Raw genomic sequence first — 15,022 nt, 5'->3', positions numbered from 1 at the left:
CTTTTTTTTGAAACTAATTATCTATCAAAAGAGACCCAAAATAAAAACGATTATCAAGAAAAACGTATAAAAAGGTCTAAGGAGTAAAAAGTTGCAAGAAAAATAATAGTTTTACGAGTTGTCTGGCATCATCTCTTGACGAGATGTATAACTATTATTTTTGAGGTTAGAAATTTTGACGTCCAGAGCAATGTCTATTTTGATAGTAATAGCCCAGAACAATTATCCAGATTGTTCTTAACGGAAATTCCAGATGAGACGATTACCTGTATAAATATGTGTGGTGACGACACGTAGTCAGTCAGTCAGTCAGTCTTGTTTCCACCGAGAACTATTTGAAGTGTGCATGTCGTTGCCATATGGCAAAGTCAGTTAATATGTTGATAAAGACTCAAGTTAGAGCAAAAATCATGTCTATAAAGAAAAAAACCAGAACATTTATTCAAAAATTTAAATATAAAACGGTTTAAAAGGTGAAAAATTGGAAAAATAAATACCTGATGAGGTTTAATGTTGTGTATTGTATTTTTGAAATCAAAATAAAGTTTGTATTTCAATTCATCTACTGATTCTTCTGAGATTTGTTTTTTCTTCGATTCCCCGGTTTGTTTGGATTGCTTTTTTTTGGTTTCAATTGTGATGTTACTATCCCTTCGACTGAAAATGCATAAAAATATGAAATTATTTCGTTATTATTATCATCTTTTAATCAGTTATTGATAGATAGACCAGTCAGTATGTGAAAAGATCATAATAAACTACTGACATGTTAATTTAGGAAAAAGGAAAAAAATATATTCAACAATTTGTTTTTGTTAAAAAAATACCCAAGTATATATTTTTCTGTTCTACAGTCTGACAATAAAGATCAATAAGCATTTTTTTCTAACCTAACTCAATGCTAAGATCTTACTCATTAGTATACCTTAGTCTCTAGTAATTTTATCAACACTACCGTTTACGTGTTGCTTAATATTTCCACAATACTTTGCTTTTAACTAACACAATCATTTAAACTAACTCAAACAGCTCGATGCTATTAAGCCTTCTCGATAAATGGGTATTGTCGAGGAGTTGGATAACCTCAACGTTCCCATGTTCCCATCCGTTGTTCATGGCTACTGGCGAATTTGGCTATAACCTTGTTAACAGTTTTTACATTGAGTACCCTGTTACGACAGTACCAAAGTGCATTAACGATGTTCCTTAATATTTTATTTTGGAAAACTTGTATCACTCAAATATTACTTTTACTCGCACAACCCCAAAGTTGTACGCCATAGGTCCACACTTCTTTCAATATCTGTAGAGAAGCAGTTTGTTGTGTGTGGACAATTTGGAGTTCTTTCCTAGAAGCCAATACATCTTTTTATATCCTATACCTAGATTTTCGCGTTTATTTTTACCCTAAACTCTCCAGCGAAGTCTAGCGTTAAGTGTCATTCCCAGATACTTAGCATTATTGGTATAAGGAATATGAGCATTATTTATTTTTACTAGGATATTTTGGTTTTGTTTGTTCATAAATTTAACATAAGCAGATTTGTTTTCGTTCAACTTGATACGCCATCTATTAGTCCAGGTGTTAATCAGGTCTATATATGTTTGTAATTTCATGTTATCTTCGTCGTCTTTTCCGATGGCCAAAATGCTTTGATAGTATATAAAATGGCTGGTTATTTTAATTTTTTGTTTTGAATTTAATTGCTACTAAAATTTTAATTGTACAATACTCCAAAGCTTGATGTTTCAAAATCAGGAAGTTCAGAAGTTTGATATTCTTATCCCATATTCCCCTATATTTGAAATATTTGCAAACTGAACTGTATATATTGACCTATTATAGGCCAGATATTCAAGCATTTCCCCTCCGAATTATTTAATGCAACACTGATTTATTTGAAATGTTGACAGATGATAGGTGTGTATCGAGATCGAGATCTACATGGTGCCGAAGTGTGCAAAAATTACTTCAAGCAGAAACAAGAAACTTTAATACTAAAAAAATGCAAAAAAAAACAAAAAATTGGCGGTCATTAGATTTATTTTTATTTCTTTCTCTGCAAAGGGGTAGTTTTTGATGATTGAATAATAAAAATTAATAACCAATTAAAGTTTATTAAAATGCTATGAATTTTTCACAGTAAAAATGAAATTGCAATGTTTTAAATCGTTATAAGATTTTTTCCTATATTATTTTCATCAGAAGCGTAGTTTTTAAAGATTTTTAAAGGTTGATACTTCAAAATATATAAATTTTATATTATACAATATGTTAAGATATTTATGCTGCATAATAGAAAAACATTTGAATTGAAAAAAAGTAGGAAAAACTATAATATTGGTATTTTTCGGTAAGGGGTGGTTTTCACCCCCTAAAAACAATCTGCACACCTTGCGACCATGTAGATCTTGATGTAGAGGGTAAGATGAGCTTAGTTATAAATTTTCAAGAGTTGCATTAAAGAATTCGGAGGTTTGATACCATTTTGAGCTTGAATGTCTGCACTATTAGTCTTCTTAAACAGTACCACAAGATTGGTACAGTTATTCAACTCTTGTCTATGACGATTAAAGTTATTTATTACAAGTGAAAGTAATTTTTAGGAAAAATGTTGATGACGCTGAATAGCCTTGGTTGTCACAAATCAATGTTGTTTACAATTATTCACGTTTTTGATTAAAAGTTCATACTAGTGTTCAAAATTAATGTCACATTATGAAGACTAGCAATGATGAACCTTATAATATTTCTGGCGATATTCAAGATCCTACAAAAAACCTACATTTGAATTATTATCGAAAAAAACGGCATAGTAATATAATATTGCATAATCTAATTTTAAAAAGTAGTATAAAATGAGAATTCAAGGAGCCCACCTATTTGGAGGTAGAGGAGAAATCGAAACAATGGAATTCGTCAACATTGTGGAGAAGTTTTATATGATAAACTCGAGTACTTTCGTCGATGTAAACAAATATTTCAAAGTAATAGTATTCTTGAAGATGGAAAATAAGGGTTATAGTCCAAAAAACTCTTATGTTTGTGAGAATTCATTCTTCTAAGATTTATAATCATATATTAAATCATTACATAAGGTATCAATAAGTACTTAATGGATCGGAAAAGTTGCTACTATTTTTAGTAAATGCGAAGCCTGCCGTGAGGAGTTGTGCAATTAATAGATACATATTCAATAATTCAAATTACAAACACTAAAACAAGAAGAGGTCATTCTTTTTGTATTACTGGAAAATATATAAAAACTATTTCGATAAATACGCTGCACTAGACTATTCAGTTGATATTAATCGGAATACTCAAATCATGAATGCGCTACGAACTAAGTTAGTAAAAACATGTACGGGAAAATGTTTTCCTCGATAACAGAGTTTTTGAATCTACCGGAGAAACAAAAATACGGGTCACTGTTTCTCTTTCTTGGCTAGTAGACTCATACAACAAAAAGAAAAATGCACGGAGGACAGAAGTGTACAACAGTAGCTAAGGGTTACATCAATCAATCTACTATTCATAAAATGGCAGTTGTTGAAAGAATGATCCCGACTGCAAGCTGCAAAGATACATATACTTCATTACATGAAATGGCTGCCAATGTTAATTAAATTGGCAGCTCGACTAATTCAACATTTACTAAATTATCAGGTATTAATATCAGCGATTGTTCTAAATCTTAATAAAACTAGCAAGTCCCATTAAAAATTCATTATGTCCCGTTTACTGTTATTTGGTTAAAAACGTTGTAAATATTTTTGACATTAGTGTCAAAATATTTTTGTCCACAACTGTTGTATAATGTACCTTTTATACGTCCGCTAATTATATATTTAATTTTCGAAAAGTCGTTTTCAAAAATTTTATTATTAAAAAAAACACAATTCACAATTTTATAAGCGAATGAACTCAACATCCATTAAATGTGTACAACAATCCTATTACAAAAATAACGGAGGTATTTTTCAGATCTTGTTCTGTTCTTCTTTCCTCAAATTTATATTCTTCTTTTCTTCAATTTTCTGATTTCTTAAAAGTCTTCCTTTAAATTTTCGAATTAACAGAAATATTGAAATAATTACACAAATTATTGCTATTATTGAAAATAGTCCAATTGACACATGGCTTTGTAGATTTTGTATTTCATGAATCGGTTTTATGTTTTTTGTAATTTTATCTATTAAGTTTAAATTTTTCTTAGCAATATGTTTCTTCCAAAACGGGACATTCTTCTTTAACCAAAATTACTTCTTCTGGATTCTTGGCCAAGTAAGGTTGAGAAGAAATAAATATTTTTTTGATCCTGGATGTCGAGATATAAGCGGAAAAATTCAGAGGTTTGGTATATTAATATTGGTGCATGTGTAGCAAAGATTATCCTGGATTTGTAAAAAATTACTTGAGAGCCCAGAAAGAGATGATATTATTAAATTTTGGAATTTGTTCCTCGTTATAAATAGTATTTAAATATTTCATCATTTCCAAAATTTCTTGACTAGATATTACTGAACTATGGATTGTATTTAATTTGGAAAATGTAATTGTAATGTAATATTATCAATTAGTGTAATTTAGTTTTGACAATCCAGTTTAATTTATGAAATTGTACTATAAAATGTAATAAAATTGTTTTAAATTATTATATAGATTAATTATAATGATCAATTCATTTTTTAAGTAATGATATTTGTAGATTTACTTGTAGAATTATTTGTTTTTAATTTTGTTGTAGAACATCTATCGCGTTATCATATCTCTCTTCATCATTCATTCAACCTCTTTTTAATTTAATATGTGGATAAATATTTTCTGATTTTCTGTTTAAAATGTGAATTAAAATTTTTGTTCTTTTCATTATTTGTTCAGCCAGGTTATGGTACGAAGTAGGATTTGTTGCATTTGCTTGTATTAAACTATTTCTTAAAGTACAAAAATATTGTTTCAAATATTCTATTTGCTTATGAATTTCTCTTAAATCTATGTATTATACAAAAGTATGTTTAGTATATATAAGTTTCATCATCATCAAGCCTTTCAATCCTTTGGATTATGACTATTGCTTTATGCGCTTTAAAATCCTTTTTTGAGGTGGATTACTCATTTTTTATTTTTGTTTTCTTTATAGTTTATCGTTTATCTTGGCTGCTTTTGTTATTATTTTCCTTTCCTTTCTATTCTGGCATTTTGCCCCTCAGTTCTCTATATTAAGTACTCTTATGTTCTCTTCTATTTCGTTTCTCCAAGTCATTCTCGGATTGCTCCTTCTCCTTGGCCATAATGGGGTCCATTGCGTTATTATTTTGATCATTTCACTTGGTTTTCTTCTCATTATATGCCCAGCCCAGTTGAATCTTGTCTTTTTATGTATCTCACTATATTTTCCGTCGCCAGATCTTTCTCTATTTCTTCGTTTTTCTTTGCTCTCCTTTCTCCCTCCTGTGTTATGTATGTACCTGTTATAATTCTCATTATCTTTCTCTCGGTTCTTTTAAGTTCATCTCCTTCTCTTTTGTTAATTACTGTTGTTTCCATCGCATACGTGATTACTGGTCTTATTAGTGTCTTGTACATTTTTATTTTGTTTTGTTTGGTTATGTTTTTGTTTTTAAATGGGTTTTTGTTTATTCCATAGGCTTGATACCTTTTTTGTATCCTTTCCTTTATCCTGTCTCTGGCTGTTTGTCCCAATATTATTACTAGATAGTTAAAGGTCGACACTGTTTCTAAATTGTATTTGTGAGTTTTCAGTTAGTTTGCTCTCTTCTCTGGTTTCCCCCTATTTTCATATATTTTGTTTTTTCTGCATTTATTTCCAGTCCGTAATTGCTTGCTTGTTCTTATAATTTGTTCAATACCTTTATTAATTCCCTTCTTTCATTTGCTATGATAGTTATATCATCTGCGTATGCTACTATCTGTGTTTTGTCTGTTATAATGTTCTTATTTTGTAATCCTGCGTTTCTCACAATGACTTCCAATATTATATTGAATAGCGTTGGTGACCTTAGGTCAATTCAATAGCAGATTCTTCCTTAATGAATGGAATGTTGAATATTGCTGGCACATGGTTGTATATTAATAAATTACTTGTGCAACTCCCGCTTCTAAAGTGACCCTCAGATAATGGAACTTTTGGATGTCACTGATTAAATTATTCGTATGAATTAAGGAGTCAAATGTGTCTCGAAACTCGAGCAAATTTCGTACTTTTGGTAGCTAGTCGGTAACTCAGTAACATTTGTATCAAATAATTTAGTTTTAAAAGTATCAAGGTAACTGATACTGATTGACTGACTGACAAGTCTAAATTTTAATGATTTCCGTTTAGTTGTTAATTTTCCTAGATTTTCCTAGGCCAATAGAAGACATTTTTCGTTTAAACTGATTGGTTTACTAAATAAAATACTGCTATTTTACCTATAATAAGTTCTGTTAATTGAATGATATCCCTACTAGTAAATCTAAAGAATTATATACTTTCGCCCTATTTCAATAGATTCTAGCAGAATTAACACGATTCGAAACTTTCGACCAAAACAGGATATATGTATAGATATAGATGAAGACTTACATCAAAGAAAAAGTTCTTCGAGAGTATCGTCGACTAGCTCAGATAGTAATTTCCACAAGTCGTTATTGAGGTTGATGCTAATTCTTACAGAATACTTTCGATAAGTTTTATTGAAACTTGCATTCGATTTTTTCAAAGTTTTTTATTTTATTTTATATTGGTTGCTAAGAGAAAAAAAAACGTCATAACATTCTTGATCATTAACAAAAATGTAAAACTCAAAGATAAACATAATAAAAAAAAATACAACAAGTTGATCTTCCTGGTTTAAAGCCGTTTTGATAATCTCTTAGTTCTTTCTCTGAAAGTTCTTTCAATCTTTTGTTTATTAAATTTGCCAATATTAGTGTGATTATGTCTGATCTCCACTCGTCTGGGTTTTTGTTTTGTTTCCATATCTGCTCGATTAGTTAATGAATATGTTTATTTAGTTTTTCTCCACCATATTTAAGAAGTTCCGGTTCTCATTCTATCTTCTCCTGGGGCTTTATCATTTATTTCGTCTTGCACCTTATTTTCTGTTGGGCATTTTACCTCGTCCTCTTCTTACTCTGTTTACATTATTTCTTTATTTGCTTTGATTCTATCTTTCTCGCTAAGTCTTCCTCTATAGTATTATGGTATTATGGTGGAGAAAAACTAAATAAACATATTCATTAACTAATCGAGCAGATATGGAAACAAAACAAAAACCCAGACGAGTGGAGAACAGACATAATCACACTAATATTGGCAAATTTAATAAACAAAAGATTGAAAGAACTTTCAGAGAAAGAACTAAGAGATTATCAAAACGGCTTTAAACCAGGAAGATCAACTTGTATCTTTTTTTATTATGTTTATCTTTGAGTTTTACATTTTTGTTAATGATCAAGAATGTTATAACGTTTTTTTTCTCTTAGCAACCAATATAAAATAAAATAAAAATCTTGTAAAAAACCGAATGCAAGTTTCAATAAAACTTATCGAAAGTATTAATCCCGGACGGGACAACTATAAACAATTCAACATTGTGGTTCTTTGAATCTAGATAAAGTAAGAATTAGCATCAACCTCAATAACGTCTTGTGGAAATTACTATCTGAGCTAGTCGACGATACTCTCGAAGAACTTTTTCTTTGATGTAAGTCTTCATCTATATCTATACATATATCCTGTTTTGGTCGAAAGTTTCGAATCGTGTTAATTCTGCTAGAATCTATCGAAATACGGCGAAAGTATATAATTCTTTAGATTTACTAGTAGGGATATCATTCAATTAACAGTGACATCCAGAAGTTCCATTATCTGAGGGTCTCTTTAGAAGGGGGAGCTGCACAAGTTACACAAGTTATTAGATATTTGGAATATTCTGCAGTAAACTACTCTGTAGCTTGGGAAATACTTCTAAATCGATTCAACAATAATAATTTATTAATATACAACCATGTTCAAGCAATATTCAACATTCCATTTATTAAGGAAGAGTCTGCTATTGAATTGAGGCGGATGATAGACACAGTTTTCAAACATTTACGATCATTACAAATATTAAAACAGCCTACAAAATCGTGGGAAACTTTGTTAATTTATATACTTGCAAATAAATTGGACAAAACATCATTAGGGGAATGGGAGGAGCGTAAGCCCTCTTTGGGAACTGTGAAAAATTATTCTCCTACATTAGATGATTTTAAAGATTTTGTTAAATCTCATGCAGATCTCTTAGAAACAATATTGCTATCTAACGACGGTAAAGGGAGTAAATCGAAATCAGTTAATTAACAAGAGCAAGAGCATTAAAAAATGAAAACTTAACAACATTTGGAAATTGATTACAACTTTTAAAAAGTCAAACTATGTAAAGAATAAGTAATAATTTGAATTTAAGTGAGATAAGATAAGATAAGAGATGTCAAATTAATCATTGCGAAAAAACGGCACTGAATACCTTTATTGCAGGGTGTTCAGGCGTAATAAAACGCAATATGAATTTAACGAAAAAGAATCAAAATCAATACACTAATAATAATGATAATAAGTCATTAACTAATTATCCCTATTATCAGTATTATAATAATAATAATCATAATAGAATCATTTTAACTATCCACGAAACAATAATTATAATGGATATAATAATAACAATCATAATAATAATTTTCCTAGTCAACCAATTAATATAAACCTAATACCTCAACAACGACGAAACTACCCAACTAACGCTAAGGTGTTTGGCACCATAAAAAATGTTTTCTGGCCAAACCAGATACCTATACAAAGACTACCAAACCTAGAACCTGCAACATCTAGAAATCTCACTGATAGACCTTCAAGAAATGTTAATACTAGTCCTAATAACAAATATTTCCAATCAAGAAATGAAAAACCAAATTTTATATCAGAATAATTATATAATAATGAAGAAACAGAAAGTAAATTTTCGAACGAGCCTCTAAAAAATAATCAGAAATAGTAGAAATAAATTTTACTACTGATGATCCATTAGTATACTTTGAAAAATTATAAAATCTAGCGAATCGGAATTCAATGAACAAATAATTGAAATAAATTTTACTTCTAATAAATCATTACCACAAATTCAAAAATTTATAGAAACGAAAGAATCGGACTTAAATCATTGTGAAGAAAGAAATGAACAAGTAGAACTAAATCTGGGTAAATTATTTGAAGAAGAAGGCAAACTGAATGTAACGGAAAAGTATTTGAGAAAAACTATTCTAAGGGAAAAAAAATAATTAGTGATACAAAAGGAAAATTAGAAACAGAATTATTTGATAAAATGAAGTTAGACGTAGAATTACAATATACAGGATTATATGAATTAAAAATGAATGAAAAGAATACTGAAATTGAAGTAAAAGAAATTTGAATTTGCAATTGAAATTAATTACGAAATAATTCACACAGAATTTGATAAGAATAATGATAATATAAGTCTAAAATATTTCAATAAAATATTAAATGCAATACTAACTGAAAAGATAGTGGAAGAACCTTTTTTTGAAAAATAAATATCATTCTTTGAAGTGGTACGCAATTCAGGAAATTATAAAATGGATTTTTATAATAAGATCTTTCTTGTTTATTAATTCATAGGAATCGATAAGATTTAGAAACAATAGGAATTAAAATAAGTAGAATACATAAAATAATTAAGATACTTTTAGAAACTAGAATAATGAAAAAAATTATTATTAATTAGAATATATAAGAAATTTAATAATATAATTCATAACTTTGTTTATTTAACTAAAGAAAAAAGAAGAAAATAATATAAAAAGATGAATAATAGTCAGTGTAATACAAATAACACTTATAATTGAATCATTACAAAAAAAGATATAAGTAAATTAATCAGAGCAGACTTATGTGTTCAGAAGACATAGAAAACTTTGTTAATAATTATTAAGTGTGTTAAATTAATAAATATGATATAAACCCTCCAGTAATTGAATTTAATTTAATATATCAAATTTATGAGGATAGAAAATCTTTCATATTCAAAAATAACGCGAAAATGCACCTATCTCTCGTTACGGTCAGGCATATCCCATTTCAAGTGTAACAGGAGTTTCTATTGTTGATAATTTATTGAACTATATTAGTCATCATAGTTTACCTTATAAAATAACAGGTGACTGTGGTTCAGAGTTCAAGAACAATGACTTCAAGACTTGTAAATTAGATAAAAGTGAATTACATTATATCACTGCAAAAAATAGCAATTCTAATTCACCTGTCGAAATATTTCATTCTAGTCTAATTGAATATTTTAGATGTTAAAGAGAAACTAATAAAAATTTGATTCCAGATCAATTAATGAAACATTCACTTCTTGCATATAATAATTTTATTCATTTGGTACTTATCGTAAGAACATAATTAGAAAACCTAAAATGAATTCTCGAAAATTATTACAGAAATATGATGTTTGCAACGTTAATGATGTGAATTTAGGATCATATGAGCTTGTATATTCTAAGCATACTTTTATATATTATATAGATTTAAGAAATACTAATACGCAAATAGAAAATTTAATACAATATTTTGATACTTTAAGAAATAGTATCCACAAGAAACTATAGTAGAACAAGTGACAAACAGTGAAGTTTTAATTATTCCAAATTTAGAGACTGAAATATTATCTAAATGTACTTCAGATCGTCAAAATATCCATCAATCATAAGAATTCCAAAGAACTGTAATATTTAAATAAAAAATAAAATTTTTTCAACTAATGTACAAATTAAAAAAGGAAAATCAATAATCTTACCGAAATTAGATTTTAAGTTTTTAAATAATCAAATGTATAAATCAACGAATTCAAATTAAATTAGATTTTGGAAAACTTTACGAAATAGATAAAAACGCAAGAAATTTAAAACCAATTCATGTAATACAAAATCCACAAAGCCATGTCAATTGGACTATTTACCCGACTGCCAAGAAGGGTTATGTTTTTAACGCGTATCTTGTATGTATGTAATATTCTTTATTACCTTGTATATCCAGAACCGCTAAACGGATTTCCACATTTGAGGTTTCATTAGATTCGTTTCATTAGCCCAAGAGTTCTTAGATAGGAGACATTTAAAAAAAACCAAAGTAGCGGATTTTGGACGTCATATTGTGAGGTAAAAAATTTTTTTTTACTTTCAAGCATATCGAGTTGGGTATCAAAATGAAGGATTTTAAACACTGATTGTAAATAGGTATATAACTTGCAGTTTTAATATTAAATAGAACGATAAAAAATAGCTAATTAAAATAATTCAGACCTGTGCAGATAGATGGCACCACTAGGTTTTTAAAACGCGGTATCATTGTGTTTTCTTAATATTACTTATGAAGCATCGGTCAGCGCGCAACAAACAATTCGGATAGATGACGCCACTAGGTTTTTAAAACGCGGTATCGTTGTGACTTCTTGTTATCTAAGACTAATATATTTATTACGAGGACGGACCTACGTTGTTACTATAATTATAATTGCCTTGTGCGATTTAAATATCTTCATAATTGTGAGTTGTCACAAAATATGAGGCAAGCTGGAGATACAACTTTTGTGGACATATTAAACAGTCTTGGCGTTGGAGAACTTGCAGCAGTTATTTATCATAGAAAACCGCAGAATACTGTTGATAGGGCCATTTGACGATTGAGAAGCTGTCAGAATTTTCCTAACAACTAGACTGGTTGATGCATATAACACGACTATGACAGAAAAGTTAGAAAAGCTCACAAAAGTATACACCGTTAGTGCTGTAGACATCTCTCATTGGATCCTAAAACATATGGTCGAAAACCACGAAATGAATACTTACCTGAAGATCCCAATAAAACAGGTGGTATACCAAACCAACTCAAATTAGGTGTACGCTCTCGAGCCATGCTAAGACGAAACATCAATGTTAACCATGGGCTGATTAACGGTGCTATGGATGTTACCCAACGAATAGATTGGCCAGCACTACGCAGAGAGCAGTTGGAGCCAGGAGAACTGCCACAAGCAGTATTTGTGGAGTTCAATGACCCAAATATATTGGATTGGAATCCGGATAGAGCCTTGTGCTACAGAATTTGATGCTTTACGTAGTAAAGCGACGAATGCTTCCCTTAATTTTATGCTGGGCAGTGACGGTGCATAAATTACAGGGCACAACTTTAGACTGAGCAGTTGTAGATTTAAGTAGAAACTTATTTGCAAAAGGTCAAGCTTACGTTGCTTTGAGCAGAGTGAAGACTCTCTCCGGACTTGCTATTAGTTCTCTTGACCCTAACAAATTGCTTAATCAACCACATGACATAAACTCATTCAAGGAATTAATCCGGTTACGTAATCTTAACTAAAAAGACATAAATAAAATAATAATAAAAAAAACAAAAAAAACCGCCTGCATGGATACCTACAATTCTCAACTGAAAAGACTGAAACAAGATGAAAATTCAATGATAAGGTATTTTAAAAAAACAATGATTAAGTACTTAAAACCAGAAACATAAATTGAAACAGTACCAAACCAATGTACCTGCATATTGTACACTTAGAAATATCAGCACGGTAGTTTTTTCACTTTTTTGCAACATTATAAACCGAATTGCAGTCGGAGGCATGAAATTGAATGCTATGATAAATTATTATCTCTTTTGCATCCTTCCGAAATTATGTTTAAAAATCAACTAAAAATTGATATATATCTTTAACACCACCAGAAATTACAGAAGCTGCTGAAGTTACCTAATCAAACTTATTGCCAGAAAAGTCAAGTTAACAATAATATTTTTTATGGAATATTTTTTAGAATAAAATAAGTGTTCTAACAATGTAACAAAATTTGACAAAAAAACACTACAATACAAATATTTGGTAGTCTTGGATAAAGTATAGTATTCTACTCGCGTATGAGTTATTATTAATATTAAATTAATAAGAAACTACATTATACACTTGTAAAAAGTATACTATTAACACGTTTCTTTATAAACGTCATCTTAACGTTTTTGACAGTAATTAAAAATGTCACTTTTATGACAGTTCTACTAAAAAGAATTAATATATTAGTTACACAAGTAAGAAAGTATATGAAAATAGTTCTCTTGATAAGTAACAAATATCAGGAAGGTAATAATAAAGTAACTTAGCTAAATTTGGAATAGTAAGTAGAAAGTAGAATTGTAGGTAGATGTAATAGAATACCTTAAAAAATTAAATTGTCTTTTTTAAACAAATAGCTTCTCTGAACCAACCCCTGTTGAGAGAATATTAATACTGGAAGTATTGATATCTAGTTAGCCTAGACCACTTCCATGCATAAGCAAAATATTGCGTTACCATAGCAACGAACAATAACTTATTAGAAGTGTCAGTGTTGAGTTTGATGTCAAAAAAGTAAACCAGACATACGCAACCTATTGGAGTATCGAGCCATCATCAAGTACCTGTATTTAAAAGGGTTAAGGGGTATGCAGATTTACGAAGATATAATACCCTTGGTGATCAATGTCCTTCGTATGCGACCGTGAAAAACTGGTCTGCAAGCTTCAAACTTCAAATAAAGGTAAATTTTCCATTGAAGATGATGACCGATCGGGAAGGCCAGTTTCTGTGTCAGTCCCCGAAAATATCGGTGCAGTTCATGACATGATTTTATCAGACCGTCGAATTGGGCTAAAACGGATATCTGAAGAACTGAATATTCCATACGATCGCGTTCATCATAAGGTTCACGTCTATGTGGACATGAGAAAAATTGCTCCAAAATGGATCCCCAAATGTTTGAAAGTTGACCAAAAGCGTGCAAAGGTAGAAGCATCGTGTTCGATCTGTACTTGGTAGAGTACAGTGGTGTAAGGGTAGAACAATAACTGGAGCGGGAAGCTATCGAAAGGTGTTTTGTTTTTGCAGGGCAGCGCCGTGCAAAAATTCGTGATTTAGGATTTGAATTACTAGAACACCCCCTTATTCACCAGATTTGGATCCGTCAGACTATCATCTCTTTCCTCAACTAAAAAAAGTTTAAAAGATCGTAAATTTTCTTCTAACAAGGAGGTAATAAAACTGTGGAGGTCTGGTTTGCAGAGCAAGAAGAAACATTTTTTTAAAGGTCTAGGGACGTTGCAGGTTCGCTATAATAAATGTATCCAATTAAGAGGAGAATATGTTGAGTGATAAAATATTTTGACATTGAAATTTTGTTTGGTTCTATAGTAGGCTAAGAATTTTTAAATATAACCTCGAATAATTAATTTCCATCTGGTTTGAACATAAAAATATATACTCAGAGGTGTAATAGATTATAGAATAGAATACTAATAACTCACATTTCCCTCAAAAATTCGAGAACATCTGCATCTGTTGCTACTTTATGTGCAATGATATGAATGATCCCTTTCTCAACTTTGGTAAGAGTTTCTAAGTCTTCTTTATAACTATTAACCCAAAATGTTAGGTCTACATCAGAAGTGTTATATAATAAATCTAAAGCAGGTTGTTCCAAACCTAAGGCTTTAGCTCGTTCTGCATGAGTTCTTTTTCCTTCTGGCTTAAGAGGAGCATACTGAAAAACGAAAGTGAATAAAAATGAAATTATAATATAAATGTATTTATATATTTATTACAGATAAAAGATAAATGTTGGAAGTATCTTAACACTAGCATTAAATTTCAGGAATGGAATTATCATGGTCAACTGATATTTTCATATTTTAACTAAATGTCAATTTCCAAATGAATGCTTTATAGCTCACAATAATTTTAAATTATGTTTTCCTGTGAATTTGTGTAATATGAGATCCGACTTACAAGTAAGCTGTAATTTTTTGATAAATTATTATTATTTAAACTACCTTATTTTGACTGCGTCCCCATGATTGAAAGCTTACTTTTTGTGTAACAGAAAAATATTTTTCTTCATTTTGTTTTTTAACTA

The 15,022-nt window shown here is 29.8% G+C and overlaps 1 protein-coding gene across 4 annotated transcripts in view; it reads right to left on the bottom strand.

Annotated features, from left to right (window-relative positions):
• LOC130890699 (S1 RNA-binding domain-containing protein 1) overlaps positions 1-15,022 on the bottom strand; it is a 55,367-nt gene that overhangs the window by 22,222 nt on the left and 18,123 nt on the right. For all 4 annotated transcript variants that reach the window (XM_057794931.1, XM_057794930.1, XM_057794929.1 and 1 more), the window contains exons 5-6: positions 14,415-14,650; positions 498-657 (exon numbers count right to left, since the gene is read on the bottom strand). In XM_057794931.1, the coding sequence (XP_057650914.1) occupies positions 498-657; positions 14,415-14,650 (396 nt within the window). The remainder of the gene's footprint in view (positions 1-497; positions 658-14,414; positions 14,651-15,022) is intronic.

This window comes from Diorhabda carinulata, chromosome 2 (genome assembly GCF_026250575.1).
Source record: "Diorhabda carinulata isolate Delta chromosome 2, icDioCari1.1, whole genome shotgun sequence".
Lineage (NCBI taxonomy): Eukaryota > Metazoa > Arthropoda > Insecta > Coleoptera > Chrysomelidae > Diorhabda > Diorhabda carinulata.
Note: the sequence above shows the minus strand (reverse complement) of the source record. Positions and strands in the feature narration are given on the sequence as shown.